General features: G+C 53.2%; 5 protein-coding genes across 5 annotated transcripts; 1 reads left to right on the top strand and 4 right to left on the bottom strand.

Annotated features, from left to right (window-relative positions):
* The first annotated feature begins 393 nt into the window (after positions 1-393).
* BKA58DRAFT_94343 (uncharacterized protein) lies at positions 394-2,787 on the top strand. Its single transcript, XM_046176251.1, has 3 exons — positions 394-520; positions 573-1,738; positions 1,802-2,787. Exons 2-3 carry the CDS (start codon positions 588-590, stop codon positions 2,757-2,759), a joined length of 2,109 nt encoding a protein of 702 aa, XP_046029211.1. The 5' UTR covers positions 394-520; positions 573-587; the 3' UTR covers positions 2,760-2,787.
* Positions 2,788-3,099: 312 nt separating this feature from the next.
* BKA58DRAFT_417921 (uncharacterized protein) lies at positions 3,100-4,942 on the bottom strand (the record flags this gene model as incomplete). The annotated part of the gene is made up of 1 exon (XM_046172653.1): positions 3,100-4,942. The coding sequence occupies one exon, from the start codon at positions 4,940-4,942 to the stop codon at positions 3,107-3,109; it is 1,836 nt and encodes a 611-aa protein (XP_046029210.1). The 3' UTR covers positions 3,100-3,106.
* A 1,299-nt stretch (positions 4,943-6,241) lies between these two features.
* On the bottom strand, positions 6,242-7,869 carry BKA58DRAFT_466070 (ADP-ribosylation factor GTPase-activating protein 1; the record flags this gene model as incomplete). Its single annotated transcript, XM_046174989.1, has 4 exons — positions 7,721-7,869; positions 7,529-7,597; positions 6,694-7,458; positions 6,242-6,643 (listed from the first exon to the last, which is right to left on the bottom strand). The coding sequence occupies exons 1-4, from the start codon at positions 7,760-7,762 to the stop codon at positions 6,242-6,244; spliced, it is 1,278 nt and encodes a 425-aa protein (XP_046029209.1). The 5' UTR covers positions 7,763-7,869.
* A 1,284-nt stretch (positions 7,870-9,153) lies between these two features.
* On the bottom strand, positions 9,154-10,824 carry BKA58DRAFT_452431 (uncharacterized protein; the record flags this gene model as incomplete). The annotated part of the gene is made up of 4 exons (XM_046174421.1): positions 9,154-10,058; positions 10,090-10,218; positions 10,326-10,633; positions 10,686-10,824. The coding sequence occupies 4 exons, from the start codon at positions 10,822-10,824 to the stop codon at positions 9,444-9,446; spliced, it is 1,191 nt and encodes a 396-aa protein (XP_046029208.1). The 3' UTR covers positions 9,154-9,443.
* A 3,339-nt stretch (positions 10,825-14,163) lies between these two features.
* BKA58DRAFT_94230 (peroxisomal 2,4-dienoyl-CoA reductase-like protein SPS19) lies at positions 14,164-15,445 on the bottom strand. Its single transcript, XM_046176250.1, has 2 exons — positions 15,269-15,445; positions 14,164-15,166 (listed from the first exon to the last, which is right to left on the bottom strand). Exons 1-2 carry the CDS (start codon positions 15,321-15,323, stop codon positions 14,283-14,285), a joined length of 939 nt encoding a protein of 312 aa, XP_046029207.1. The 5' UTR covers positions 15,324-15,445; the 3' UTR covers positions 14,164-14,282.
* Positions 15,446-15,546: the final 101 nt, after the last annotated feature.

The raw sequence follows: 15,546 nt of genomic DNA, 5'->3' as shown, positions 1-15,546 counted from the left end.
TTTCGAGTGCGAGTCAGATAGTAGCTATGTCTTGGCGAGCATGACTGGTGCGAATGACGGCCTCCGGTCTTACCATTGCCATTGCTCGCCCACTTCCGCATCACATCACTGAATCCAACTATCTGCATCTGTCCTGTTACTACATAAATCTTGATAGCGTCGGCCGTATTACCGGTACCCCTTGCAGCTCCAGATCGACTCATGCATATCTCAGAGAGAAGGATAGCAGGCCCGTACGATGGAGATCCTAAAGCGTTACCCTCCCAATGCACTGGAAAATACGCTCCTATGAAATCCTTGACGTCTGCAGGGTCAATCCGTTTCAGATCTACCTCTTCCTGAATCCTTCGACGATCGACTCTGTGGCCATAATGGCGTAGTACCCAGGTGGGAATATGCTGTCAGCATCGCTTCTCCGTCCACGGGTATTCCGCGGAATACCCGCGAAATGCTTGGCACTCACCTGCAGACATGCTTCATGTGATCAACCATCTTCCTACCTAGGTATCCAGTCTAGAGAGTGAGTTCCTTTATTCCTTACCAGTGCTCTCTCATTGTGACTGTCTACCAAGATTTCAAGAACCATCATGCCAGCTTCTGGCGAGCGAGAGCGTTCCAATCGCAAAGGACAATACTCCTGTAACTTCTGCCGATCGCGCAAGATTCGCTGTGATCGACCGCTGCCATGCACAAGTTGCAGGTCGCGAGGAAAGACGTGTCAATTTGATCCTACGCCGGCGGCACGCGAAGCTCAAGGCCCTCAGACACCCGTCTCGGTCGAGGTTCTGCTCACACACCAACAGCCACATGAGAGCCTCCAGACACCTTTATCTTCAACCGAAAAACCTGACATGCAGGCTGAGATAGATGCGCTTCAGGCTCGTGTGCAGGAGCTGGAGGAACGTATTACACGAGAGACTACCTTTCCTCCACAGGCGGGCAATGACAGCAGCGAAAGTGTCCGAACGGCCTTCGTTTCTGGAACCGCTCGAGACGAAATCGAGATGGATCAACCCTCCGGTATTCAGAAAACAAGAGACATGGTAGAACATCTCGAAGGCGTCTCCATGAGTCAGAGCTCTTTCGAGCTGCCTGCCACAAACCACATTGCCTTCAAGATCGGACAGATCCGCACAATACCACCAACACTGAGTTACACGACGCAACTCGGTAGACTAATACCATGTATATGGCTACCACTAAAGGAAGAAGCTACGATACTTCTCGACATCTACATCACCGAGCTCAACTACATTCAGCACGTAACGCACACTCCCTCCCTACCAGCGATTCTCGACGAGATCTACCGCCCGATTGAAAGTTATGAGCCTACCGATCCCAGCAAGGTTGCTTTGTTGCTAAGCATCATCGCTCATACAACACATGTATGGAGTGTACCGGACGGACTGAACAGAGAACGCCCCCTATTCTTATCTTCGACCCAAGCGCGCTCGCAAACGTCCATTTGGATCAAAGCCACATATACTGTGCTTGAGACTTTGCAAGAGGGGCATTCGCTAGCTCTGGAGGCTATACAAGGCATCATTATCCTGTCCTACGTCCTGTGCAACATAGAAGGTGTCTCGCTACGATATCGCTCCTTGATATCGACGGGCTTATTGCTATGTCGGGAAATGGGTCTCCATCGGATCGACCACGAATCTAATGCCGATGCGGCCCAGACACTCAAAGCAGAGGTCGGCCGTCGTGTGTGGTGGTACCTGATCGCAACGGATTGGTACGTCGCCTCTCGAGAACTTGGTACATGAAAGCTACAGGGCTGACTGACAGCTTTGCCCAGGCTCCTCGCAGCACGATACGGCGGGCCCAGCGGCGGCGTATACCAAACCAACCCCCTCCACTTCCACGTCAACAAGCCCCTAAACATCAACGACATAGACCTCATCGCTACCGGACCCCAACCATCCCTCCCCCTCTCCCAACAAACAGACATGTCCTACTTCCTCCAACGCATCCGCCTGGCGGAAATCTCCCGCTTCCTCGTCGACCAACTCACCTCCGCCCCCACGCAACGCTCCGACCACCTCATGGCCATGGACCGCCAACTCGTCGAACTAATGCACGAGACACCCGCTTTCTTCCTGCTGGACTACTACGACAGTACCTTCTCGCCCGAAAAGCCCAATCACGTCTTCATCCAAGCCTACTTCCTCAACACGCTTATCCATACTCAGCGCTGTAAATTACATCTCACTTCCCTCACGCGACCGTCGGCGTCGATGAGTATCTCAACAACGCCTTCTTCGCGCACTGCTTGTCTGTACTCGGCTCGTCAACTCATATACCTCGAGTCGAAACTACTGCTGTCGCGTCATCCTTTTGCGAGGCGGCCCCAACGGCCTCCGGCGGGGCTGTATAGTATATTCATTGCTACTATCGCGTTGCTCATGGATGCTTGCCTTAATGGGTCCGGTGAACTACATGCTGAGTTGCGGCAAGACGGCGATTTAGCGAAAGGACTGCGTATGGTAGCAGATGCGAGGGATGATTCACTTGCAGCGGCGAAGTTGTATGAGTCGCTCATGCAGATTGTGAAGAAGTATCGGGATGTTGGGGATACGGGAGAGAAGAATGGAAGTAGTCTAAGTGGTCGGAGTACGGTGGAGACTTTGCAGGCTTTGCCTTCGAATGTATTAAGGGAAGAAGAGCATTCTTCTCATGTGAACGATGCTATTCAGCTTGATCTGGTGGATTGGGATGATCTGTTCTCGAGTGTCTCTTCGTCGCCGTTCTTTTAGTTGGGAGTGGAATGTTATGGAGGAAGTGGCGGGAATGTCAACGATGTATCATATACTCATCTGAGGAATAAGATGGGGTAAACGGCAAAGAGCCAGCGAGGTGTTTCCCAGGTGTTAGACCGTGAGCTACCAATAGTTGGAGCGCGAAAAGAAAATAGAAGTAAGCCAAACGATGCGAAACATGCACAGGGTATCAATGTCACAACAGAAGATAATATGAGCAACTTGGTGGCCTTGGGCCCAACAATCATACTTCAACTAACGAAACAACACTGAACAATACAATCAGAATCATGATTCGACGTCATCTTCAGCCCCACGCAATCCTCCTTCTTTCCTCCAACAACTCAGAGATCACGCAGCTGTTGACGTTTTGAGTAGACGGTGGTGTAGCTCATGGGCGCAGATCCGGGGACGACGGTGACGGTGTCGCAAGGCGGCCTGGGGTCCACGAAGACGGTTTCGATGGAAACAGGTGCGGGAGTGGTGGTGCACGGTGGCTCAGGGTCGACGTAGACGGTTGTGATGGAGTAGGGTTCGGTGGTGCAAGGTGGCTCAGGGGCGACGATTATGGTCGTGGTGGTGATGGGTTCAGGAGGAAAGGCATGAGTGACCGTGATGTACGATGGTGTAGAGGTAGTCGTAACGGTGACCGTGGGAGGACCCAAGATGGTGGTGACAGTAACCACGGGTTGAGAGCCAATGACTGTGACGACGGATGGAGGAGAGGGAATGACCGTGACGATGGACGGAGGATACACCGTGGAGGTGCCGATGATCATAGAGACAGTAGAGGAAGGGAGTTCGATAGTGGCCGTCTTTGGATTGGCGTCGATGTACTGCACTTGCTGAGCCGGAGTGCACTTCTTCATGTCTTCCTTAGGTTTTTGGATCCGGATCTCTGACCCCTTCGATCCTCGCTCCTCCCATTCAGCATCTGCACACATCTCTGTATTAGGATACCATGGGTGGGTGAATCTGACGGCCCTGTGGAACGAGCGGCGTTCTACATCGGCTTCCTTCTTGCCGAGCGTAATGGTCTGCATTGACTGAATTGGGTTGTCGCTGATAATCGTTGTGATAACGGTTGGCGCTGGCGACGCCTGCCCAGCTGTTACCGTAACGACTGACGTGCTGGTGATCGCTACACCCTGGGTTACAGTGACATCTGGAGTATGTGTAACAGTGACGGTTTCCTTTGGATCAGGTATCGGGCCCTTGCATGAAATGGGGTTGTTTGGTCCAGAGCGACACTCGAACTTCCACGTATTGTCAGGAGCTTTGGCGTAGCATTCGTAGCAAATGACCGCCTGAGACCAAGGGTGCTTCATCCAGACACCAATCCGAGGGCCCTTCCACTTGCTCCTTCGGCGTGGCTCCAGAGCGTGAGCCTCGGGCTGAGGGTCGAAGCGACGCTCGCGCGGGTAGTGGCTGTCTTCGACATAGACGGTGACGGTATGGGTTGGAGAGCTAGGAAGCACGGTGATAGTCTCGAGGGAAGTTTGGATGGCACCTGGACCCACGACGACGGTCGTAGTTCCATCGTTCACTCGAGTAACGGTGGTCGGCGTAGGATACACAGTCTTGAGGGTAGTCGTCAGGATAGTCGAGACATAGTTGGTGAAAGAGCTGCCGGCGTGCATCCATGTTGTGATATAGCCAGCAGTCCCAACCACGGTGATGACGGCGGGAGTTGGGGTTACAAACATGGTGACTGTGGTGTCGGCGGTGGGTATCACAGTGACGGTGGTGTTTGGTACCACAATGACGGTCGTCGTCGTACTGTTCTCTGGCTTCTCCTCTCGACATCCAAACACCATCGAGAGAAACTGTTCGTCTGGAGATATGCAGTCATTGATGGCTCCAGGGAGTTCTTCGGAAACTGTTGGGTAGCCTTGGCAGCCGTGATGTTTGTATGTGGCGACCCAGCAATATTGCTTTCCGCTGTTGATCTGGTTGACCCAGTCCTGGTGCTTGTTCGTGGAAGGCCTCATGCTGTTGGCGCCGCTGACAATTTCGTGACACTGGTTGACCTTGATGTCCTCATTGCCGCCGATTGTTGGTCCATTGCAGTCGTTACTGGTGAAGAAGTACGTGCGTATCTCGCTCTTGTCCTTGGCCTGAGCGAGGGGAGATAAGAGTGCGAGGACTGCACTCGCGACGATGAGGATGGGGCGAGGCATGGTCGGGGAGCTCTGCTTTGCGTCAATGAGGGTTCATACTGTGTCGGAAAGAAGAGGGAGGAGGAAGGTGAGGAGACATACTGGCAGTGGAGTTCAACCGCAGCTCAGTTCGACGATCACGGCTCAGATCGGTAAGAAAGATGGACTATGTGCGTCAACACTTGCTGATGAAGAGCAAGACGAGGCAAACTACTCAACCAGAAGGCGGGACAGGAGTTCGACTGAGGCTTTAGTTCAAAAGTATGATGTGACCCTGTGGTATGTCGGTATATATGCTCTGAGCAGCATCGGATGGAAGAGGGAGTTGGAGGATCTGGGGTGCCGGCGTGGTCCAGACCAAAGGTGAGGACGCGAAGCAAAGGGTAGACGTACCAACTGAGTATAAAAGCGGTGCAAGAGAAGCAACTGTCCAATGTTACTGTTGCTGTTGAGTGGTTGGGTGAAGAAGAAACGGAGAGACGGGAGAGGAAGTGGGATTATAATGGTCTCAGAGACGCGCTAAAGCCAGGTCTCGGGCTTCGTCACCGGGGTGTGGTTGAAGAAGGTAGTTTCCGTGGGTTGTGGAAGGTACACAGTACATCTCGTGTGGTTGCTGCGCTTGGTGTGGTGGAATGACGAAGTTGTGGCGTCTGCGAACGGTTGAGCTAGGCAGGAAGTCAGCAAGCAAGGCAGTCGCACTCGATGCTACAGCAAGACATAGCGTAATGCTGGATTAATGACGGAAGAGCATTGGACAGATGTAGCAGCGACAGGTCCATGGTTGTTATTACACTCGTCCATCTTCGCAAGCATCTCCGACTTCGGTTCCCTAGATACGTGCAAAGCGAAAGGCTCGATCATTCTAGAGGAGAGGGCGTAGATGGCGTTGAGTACCGGATGGAGTTGCAGCGGCGTGACAGTCACATTCAACTGAGGAAGGTGGCCAGGTGATATGAGATCGCAGCAAAGGAAGGCATGAAATCGGTGAGAGTGACCAATTGGAAAGTGCAGTTTTGATAGTAATCCTAGGAAGGAGCGGACCAGGCATGACCGACAGGCACCCTACATGGAGTAAGTTTAGTGAACTCAGATGAAAGATGAGTATAGCACAAAAGCGTACCTGAGACCCGTGACATGGACCATATTGGGATCCATCGATACAGGTAAAGCCACATGCAAAGGGTAAAGATGAAGCACTGCTCACAAACCAATAGCAAAATCTGGCTATACTTTGTCTAACCACCAACGTACCCAGCCCACTCAATCCCAACCCACACGCGTATCCAACGCCCAAACGCCTCACTTAGTGCGACAACCCTCTCACCACTCCCCCCACTCATCATCCTTCTTCGCCCCTCCAGCTCCACCCATCCCCCCACCACCAGCACTCCCCTTCTTCATAGCACTCGTGCCAATCCCACTCGGCTTCTTCCCTGCCATCCCCCCAGCCGCCCTCGTCTCCCCCGCATTCCCAAACTCATCCCAAAAGTCCTGTTTATCCTTGGCTGGCCCCGTTGGCGCAGCACCGAAGCTCTCCCAAAAGTCCTTGCGCTCAGGTTCACGCTGACCAGACAACGGAGCGCGGGAGGAAGAAGGGTGTGCAGAGTCGCCTTCGACGAAGCGGGTGAATTGCGTGTTTGCGTTTGCGACGCCGGATTGGAGGGTTTGGCCTAGGGTGCCGGCGGTGGTGCGGGCTTGGGTTGCGAGGTCTGCTTCTGCGAGCTGCGGGGGTGTTAGAGGGTTGTAGTGGTTTGTGAGGAGGGGTGTCGTACCTTTGCCATACCGGGTTTCACCCAGCCTTCATACCCCGTTTTGCCTACTTTACTCACGCTTGCGCCTAACCAGCCGAAGCCCTTGGTAAGCGCAGCCACGGGGTCTTTCTGAAAGTCATCCAGCGCAGGCGGCGCACCAGGCTCATCGTCCTTCTTCCAGGCATCCGGCTCGCTGCCGAAGCCGCCGTATTTTCCGCCCTGGTTTGGCGCAACGCCGTCTGGTCTGTTGGCGTTCTCCTGGCCCATTTTGGCGAAGTAGGCTTCGTTCTTCACTTTCTGACCAGACATGGCGTTGGTGCCGAGGGCGGGGGAGCCCGATCGCTGGAAGCCTGCGTCGTTGCTTCGTGTCTTTCCTAGGGGTGTTTGGCTTCGGCTTCCGGCTGCGCTGGCGCGTCCGCTCAAGGGCGCGCCCATGCCGGCTGTAGATGCATTGTCCTTTTTGGGTAACCGCTTGGGTAGGTTGGCCTTGTCGAATTCCCTGTCCTCGACCTTACAGCTGAGTCTCTCCTTCCACTCGTCGCCCGCTTCCGAATCGTATCGCTCGGATATGGACGAAGCCTCGAATGTGCGTCCGTCTTTCGTGTTCGAAGGGTGTGCATTGAAGAAGTCTTGGAAGGGCTTGTTGCCGCCAGCAGCCATGCGCACGAGTTCCGAGCCTTTGAAGGCATCCATGGTGATACTGCGTATGAAGGAGATGTGCACACCGAGACCGCGGTGCACACCCGAGCAGGAGAGACACATGAAGATACCGAGCTTGGGCGAAGCCTAGGACATTTCATCTTAGTAGGTGTAGTCGGTGATCGCGTGCGCAGGTGGAGGAAGGGCGGTTGCATACCCATTGCGGACTCGGCGCATTGCAGTCGACGCACTTGTTGTTGTCGTTGGTCTTTTGTATCTCGAGCAACTGCGTACGGAATTGATCAGTCTCCGTCATATGCGCATGCTCGACTCATCACCTGTGCTGCCGTCACGCCGCAATTGACCCCTAACAGCCCCCCTCCTTGGGGTTGTAGAAGGCGCAACGTACCTTACTCCGCGTCTCCGGATCCACCTCCCACATTTTGCTCATGATGGGCAACCGAGAAACTGTGCGATTGTAGTGGAATAGAATGTGAGGTCTGGTCCCAGGTTGGGGGAACGTGGATGGGGTCGGTGTTGCGGTCGAGATTCAGGGTACGTGGGCCCAAGAACGCGTGGCGCGTGTGCAGTTGAGCCTCACAGGGATCTGCGTGATTTGGTATCCACGCAGTCAAGTGCACCACGTCTGATGCTACCGCTATTGTCGCGACATTATTTCTATGTTTGTCTCTTCTCATTCAGCGGACAACAGATCATGTATATATTGAAAATAACGGGCTTCAATAACCGTGCAATGGATTACTTCTGTAATATTCTTGTAACGCATCTTGAGCAGCATGTACGTAGGAAGAGAATGAGCACAGTCTGTACAGAGGAAGCAAAAACAAAGGCATCTTAGCAGTAGTGAGGGACACAAAAAGCCTGCATTCAACTGCAATTCTTAACCTCAACCAACTTCGCGTTGCTGCTGAATACGTCCTCGCGTGCTACCTAATATCCTACTTGCATATACAAAAAAAAGCGAAAGACCCTTTCAACCCGTAGGAATTACATCCAGTACGCAATCTCACTACCCACCAATTCCCCACTTTCTCGCTGATCTGCTGGAACTCGGCTTCCGTGATCCTACGGGGGAACTTGAAGGCACCTGAACAATGGATGGGACTGTTCCACATAATGTGTCTAACGCATCGCTGGAGATTGGGATTTGATGCAAGTGTTCGGATGAACAACGCTGCGTCCTGACGGTCAAGCACGTAACGGGAGTATAAGATATTGTTGGCAATCGCCTGCAGCTCTTTGTTTGTGTAACTGATGCTTCAAAGATCCGAATAGTCATCGCGAAGCAAGTCGACTATCTCGGCAAGGACTTCTGCTGGAAGTTTATCCATCCTGATGTTTGAGGGGACAATGGTGACAAGGGATCGGTTGACGAGATTGTCTTTAAGTAAATCGTGTAATATGCGACATGTCGTGCTGGTTGTCTCCTTTCTTAGCGTCTTGGTGGGACGCAATATCGCCAGGGTTGGTGATTCGGATCGCCGTTGACAAATGAACAGCAGGAACGAAAGTCCTAAAACACAAATTGACAAGTAATTTCTAAATTCAAGCATCGAGTGGTGATGCAGCTACTCGCATTCACGTACGCGTAGCAGTCCCATCTCTTCCAACTAAACTAGTCTACCAGCAAATCCCTATTGCGACTCCGCCATCCCCATACACCATGACGGTGTGACCCATTAGGTGTGGCAAGGTGTGTCCCCTTTCTGCCGAGTGCCGTAAGGCCTTTCTGATATTGTTCTTCTCCCACACCCCCTAAATAAGTATATACATTGCCGCATAACAGAGATCCAGCGAAGAAGGAAAAATAGTGTACACAGATGCTGGCGCCCATTAATGATGTGATCGAACCGGACAGGAGTGTCTCGAGTAGATATGTGGCGTGGAGCCCCCAAAGACAGTAATGGAACAAACTAGACGGCCGTGCGTCGGTGCTATGGATTACGCCTTGTTATTTTGTATATGATGTTGTAGGTTCGTCAGTCATAGCGCGGTGGTGACATCCAAGTTTTCTGATTGCAGGTGTATTCTGTGGATGTACGGAGGTTCTCTGGGTTGTGATGTGGTCGCACCCATAATGTAGTCCGCAGATGGTGGTTCAAAGTCTACTCCTAGTTCGGATCCGGGTTTCGCACGTTCAATTGTCGTCCGTAGTCTCGGCTGTCATCGATGCTTCCAAGGCTTTCCCGGCTGGCGTTAGCGCCATGGAAGGTCAAAACAGCAGTTGGGTTGAGTCGCGAGTCGACTAGGATAGGTTGACTTAATCGGCGGCTCGACGGCGTAACGGGCGTGATCGATTCCTCGTCGTGGCGGCTCCGTTGCGAACCGAAGTTTGTGACAAGCTGGGTCGGTGACTTTTCGCCACGTCCTCCTAGCAGGCCGGCTCTGCTCATGGTGCTCACATTACGCGAGATCCCGGCGGAACCACCGCCATGTCCGTCGTTTTGCTGGTCTTGTTGCCTCTTCCTCCGCCATAGGACGAACAATATACCGCCCACGATGGCTAATAAAGCGATGACGCCGCCAGCAACACCACCGGCGATGGCTCCCACGTTGGTGCCGCTGTCATGGCTTACTTCTTCAGAGGCAGCCGCAGTCGGAGTGAAGACGATTGTTCTGGTAACGACGCGACCGCTTTCGGTAAGGACGGTTGGCGTTGTGACAGGTGCCATGGCTGAGGTTGGTTCGTCATCGGCTTCAGATTTAGTCGCAGATGGCTTTTCGGTCTGCGTGATGTGTTAGCTATGTGCTACAGACAGGACTGGAAGCAAATACAGTAGAAGAAGTAGAAGAAGTAGAAGAAGTAGAAGAAGAAGACGGCGTGGCCGTGACTACGGAAGTAACAATCTCTGGATCAGGTGTCACAGTGACTGGTGGCGGAGCAGACTACCACGAAGTCAAACACCGGTCACAAAGTATAGTACGCATGGAAATCGAGAAAGCATAAAAATAGAGAGACGAAAGACCGCGCGCGCAGGGGAGGGAGTACTAACAGTCTGGGCTTCTGTAGGTTCATCTTTTGTCTTCGAAGGCTCGGCCGAAGACGTGGGTTGCGAGCCTCCGATGGTGCCGGATACCTGACCGTCCATTTGGATGTACATGAACAGGTTCTTGTCCTTGTCGCCGCACTTTTCGGCCGGGAAGCCAGGGCAATCCTTCTGGCAGTCGCTCATACTTGCCTCCTCTCCGGGGGCGTAGTTGGAGCACCAGCAGTCGGTGTATTGCAGAACGGCGAAGGCATAGGTACCTTCTTCCTTACAGTGGTTGGTGCAGTTGCCGTTGGATTGGTATGGCCATGTGTCTGAAGACGTTAGTTGTGGAGCATGGAAGACGTGGATTGACATGTCACTTACAGACGTTGTCATCGCTACCAGTGTTTAGACTGGAGCAATATGATTGCGTAAAGCCTTGTGCACTTGCGCGCTGGATTGACGATAGCAGAACGAAAAAGGCGAGGAAGCCTAGCAGCGTTGAGGCGAATCTGTGCTCCATGGTGATGGATGTGTGAGGTTGCGGGTGGGGTGGTCGAGGTCGCTTGTATAGGCGCGGTCTTGTGCGAAGGTCTTGACAATGCTGTTTGTCCCTCGGTAGTGAATGGGCGCTTAGGGCGATGGAGACTTGGAACAGCGATTGAACGCCTCCGACGTCGTGAACGAGCGATGAAGCTGGCGATGGAAGTTGGAAGGGCCTCGAGAGGGTTCCAAGTGGGGTCGATGAGTGGAAGTGGTGTGAGGTGGTACGGGCCTGTCGCTGGCAGAAAAGCGCCGGCTCGGTGGGATCGGTTACTGGGTGTAGGCGCGATGTGTTGCTGGTATGCTTCACACTATCGTCAGCATCGCTGCCCGTGATGGATTGTCTGACGGGTGTCGCCGGTAGCACAGCTGGGTGTGGAGAGGGAAGAGGTTGACAAGGCGATGCCGCTGTTGAGGATGGGAGCTGGTGGAGCTGCAGGACTTACCAGCGCTAAGAGAGGTCTGTGCTGGTGAATGGAGCACTTTCTGGCTAACTGATCTCTCCCGCTTTGGCCGTTAGTTCAAGAGTAGCCTCTTCCGCCTCTTCCGCACTGGCACTAGGTCTGACTCGAACCGCGGTACTCCCTGCACTGCCAACTCTGGGTTTTTGGTTGGCGCCCTGGGTGCTCCGCCGGCGTCGTGGGATGGCTGTGGATGCTGAAACTGGACGAGGGAATCGTGTGGTCAAACGTGAAGCTCCTCGGCCTATCTCGTGGGCATGACGTGCTCAACCTCGGACACCTCGCAGATCACGACTCTTTCGATCGCGATAATGCAGCAAACACGACACACAAGCCGCCGGTGATTCGCAAAGCCGTCTTGGTGCTGTCGCTGTGCTCCCGTGTCCAGTGTTACTAACGCGGACCCTTTCCCGGAAATGATATGTCTCGCGATAATCGATAAAGCGACCGTCCTGGGCAGCCGACGCTACTTCTGATCTGTACCAAACACCACACAAACGAATGTATAAGCGCACTTTCGATAACGAGTGTATGAAGAGAAAAGGGAGAGAATGTAATGGTTGGGTGCACAGCGCGGGACTTGCTGCATGTTTTGTCTTTTGATGCATGCTGATCCTCTGGCACGGGGCAGACTAGACACCTCGGTGGCGTCGTATCGCACGCCTCCCTGTCGCTTACACCCAACCCAACCTGCAGCGACATCATCGAAACTTGCAGCCTGCAGTAAACAGCATAAGCAGGTGGCCGCGCTATGTACCTGTCGTACCTGCAGCCCTGCTCACTGGCCTCTATGCTATAGTCCAGGGTACAAGAAAGGTCATCCCCTCCGTGTCCCTCCCACCCGCACCCTGTGTACAACCTGCAGAATTCATGTCTTTCCCTGTGCGACCTTCCAAAACCAAGTTGAGGCTTGCCGTCCCATGAATTGCGCAAGGTGCTGGTGCTTGGGCGCGCATGACAAAAAGCGCCGGCGCCCTCACGCCGTCGTCTAGCAACGGCGTTAAGCCTCATCGCTCTCTCACCACTCAAGCGGCGCGCGAAGAGCACGGCGACGCGCCCGCGAATTGAAACGTGTCAGTCAACGGCACATCTACGACCCGACAACCAGTCTGCACGCATGCATCTTCAATCAACATGAAGTGGCTTCCCTCGGAAGCACACCCATCCTATCTCTCCTCATCTCTTATACGGACCCTCCACTTCAGCCTAAACCCTCCGAGAATTGCCCAACACCACAGTAACCACGCAAACACGCGCGCCGACCTCTAGCCAAACACACGACGGCCCTACCCACCGCAGCGAACATGCCGGCCAAGCACCCGCAAGCCACCGCTTGACCACGCGTCTTAGCCCACGCCAGTCCCAAAACACGCCAAACCTAAACGCACAATCTCGCTAACCGGGCACCGCGCACTCGCGTCTGTCTCCTGAAAAAGGGCTATGACGCATGCATGGCCAGCCACCACCAGCCCAGTCCAGAAGGAGCACCCCTGGGTATCGATAGTGCGATCGACAGGGGAGCAGGGTAAGCCGTTGCTGCGCATTTTGTATTAAAACTGGAGCGCAGGCCTGGCGTGTGCGGCTCGTCAAGGGGCGCAGATGAAGATGTTCAATCGCTCCAAACCTGGTGAAGCAACCCATTTCGTCATTCCGCGGGAACAAAGTTGGTAATGAGTGGGTTTTATTCGTGGATGCCTTGATGTGCGGCTGGCATCACTGGGTAGGATCGATGTGTTGGCATGTTGATCCGTGGGGAGGTGTGAGATTTTCATTGATGTGCTGACGACGAGATGGGTTCCCGCTCAAGGTCGATGATCTCAGACTCAAAATATACCTAGTCGACGATCTGTTGCTTGGATGTCGGGGCGCGATGCTTACTGAGAGATTGATTGCTATATTCGTCCGTCCGCCTTTGCGCCCAAGGCTGGAGGCGGAAGTAGGTCCATGGACGACATGCTTCTCTCAACGTTTGGTGAGATTGCAGCACCGATACCCGATGATCTCGATGGATGATACTTTTGCTTTTATCAAGCCTCGCTACAAGGTTCAATCCGTTTTGAGCTATCGAACCTGGTTCAAAAGTCGTTGAGATTCGATTTCGATTCCCGGTATCATAGTGCTCCGAGGTAGGGAGTGGGCCGCGCGCTATACAACAGCTGGGATACTTAGTGCTGCCCGGGCTTCCTTCTGCATAGATCAGTGTCAGCCTGGCCCAGCATTACAGAGGGACTCGTACCCGGCGTGATATCATATTTGCTTTCGGCACAACATCACAAAGGCTGTGGCTCCGGACAAGAAGGCAACCATCTGGGATCAGACGCTGACAGAAAGTTTTGTCTTTGTAGGTTCTATCTCATATACAAGATAGATGTATACATTGTGTCATATCCTCTCTAAATTACGCTCGACACTCGGAATAGATGTATACATCATCTTCTCTCATGCACACATTGCATCATACATTGTACTGAGACGTATACATGTCCCTCTATTATGTCAGTCTACGAATCTGAAGAGACTGAATACGACATCATTACCAGATATGGTCGCTTTGTCGAGCCACGCTCTCGTGCAAGCTTCTGTCGCTGAACCAAAAGCTTCGATGTACAAAACAACAGTGCAGATGGTTCCGCGGAATGACTTGCTTTATCATGTCATATGCGGTACGAAAGTCGTCATTGTGGAACTGAATACTTATACATGCACGAGAATAACCAAGAGAAAGCAATGTAACACATGAGCCGTGTGCCATTTTCAATAGCCTTATTGATGAAGACGTTCGTTGTGAATTGGTTGTTCGCGTTACCAGGAGATGCTCTAACGCATACAACGTCGTTAGACAGAGACGACTATGAGCAAGAAACCTATCCATGGCTCCATGGCATTGTCCAAAATCATGACTCACAAGATTAGGCTCCCTTATAGCACGCAAAATGGTGTTCAAATTCCATGTCTATCAGACTTTACAGTCTACAACCTACAACTTACTCTTCTTCCCCCCCTTAACCCCCGTAACACTCTCCCCACTAAGCAAGAAATCCGGATACTCGAACCCACCCGAAAATCCCGCGGTATGCCACGCGCCGCCATCCACAACCAGCGTCTCGCCGTTGACAAAGTTACCCGCATCAGAGAACAGATAGATAGTAGCATCAGCAATCTCCTTGACGGAGCCAAAGCGACCCGATGGCACGCTCTTAGCTACCTTGCTCTTAGCATCCGACTTTGACAGCCGCGCCATACCTTCGGTCTCAGCGATGGGTCCGGGAGCAATGATGTTGGATGTGATGCCGCGGGGGCCTTGCTCAATGGCGACAGACATGGCCATGGCGTCTACACCTGCTTTTGCGACGGAGACGTGGGATTGGAGGGGTGTGCCTGTGTAGTGCAGTGTTGCGCTCACGAAGATGATGCGTCCGCCTGTGCCGTTAGCCGGCTGCGTCGTTCCATCTGTCTTGTGTTTCGCGGCTGATTCCTTGAGATAAGGTAGCGTCGCCTTGACTGTGTTGTAACTCCCCAGCACATCAATGTCGATGACGCTCTTCATGGCATTCGGACTGATCTGGTCGATGGTCGCCAGGAAGTTTCCTGCTGCGCCTGCGATGACGAAGTCTAGGCTGCCGAGTTCTTTGGCGCATCGGTCGGCGGCTTGCTGGAGGAGTTCAGGTCTGCGCACGTCGATGGCGCCGATGCCGATTACTTTTGCGCCGGGGCGTGCGGTTGCGATGTCCTTTGCCATGTTCTCAGTCTTCTCTACGTTGCGTCCGACGATGCAGGCGTTTGCGCCGAGGGCGACCATGGCGCGGACTTGGGCCGAGCAGATTGAGCCTGCGCCGCCGGTGCAGAAGACGACTTTGTTGTCTGGGGGGTTTGTTAGCTTTTGATCGGGAGGTTGAACTGTCTGAGCAGTGGGCGTAGCCCAACTCTATCTATCCACGCCTACTGTGAAGAAGTGAGACATACCAAAGATGCCATCCCTCCAGACATTGCTCATAAACTGGTACTTCTCCATAGGCATGGTGCGCGGTGTTTTCCAGGCGGGTTCTGTGCTATCGGGGTCGTCGGACTGGAAGCGTGCAGGTCTGATGTGTGAGAGTGAGCAGGTGATGACGTTGGGAATTATCGTCGGATGGATGTACGAATATAGAGTGGAGTATAAGTAGCTGAGTATGCTCACGTCGTGTGAAAGTTACGGCCGCAAGAACCGGCTGATGGGTGTAGGATACGCGTTGGTGTTGTAA

The sequence above is a fragment of the Alternaria rosae genome (assembly GCF_020736505.1).
Source record: "Alternaria rosae strain MPI-PUGE-AT-0040 chromosome Unknown BKA58scaffold_2, whole genome shotgun sequence".
Lineage (NCBI taxonomy): Eukaryota > Fungi > Ascomycota > Dothideomycetes > Pleosporales > Pleosporaceae > Alternaria > Alternaria rosae.
The sequence above is the reverse complement of the archived record's forward strand: the minus strand, read 5'-3'. Positions and strand labels throughout refer to the sequence as shown.

Bases quoted from the DNA above. Each gene is read 5' to 3' on its own strand.
- BKA58DRAFT_94343 (XM_046176251.1), top strand. From the start codon at position 588: ATGCCAGCTTCTGGCGAGCGAGAGCGTTCCAATCGCAAAGGACAATAC. The intron at 1,739-1,801 runs GTACGTCGCCTC...AGCTTTGCCCAG, and splicing joins TACCTGATCGCAACGGATTG to GCTCCTCGCAGCACGATACG.
- BKA58DRAFT_94230 (XM_046176250.1), bottom strand. From the start codon at position 15,323: ATGCCTATGGAGAAGTACCAGTTTATGAGCAATGTCTGGAGGGATGGC. The intron at 15,167-15,268 runs GTATGTCTCACT...CAAACCCCCCAG, and splicing joins CTGGAGGGATGGCATCTTTG to ACAACAAAGTCGTCTTCTGC.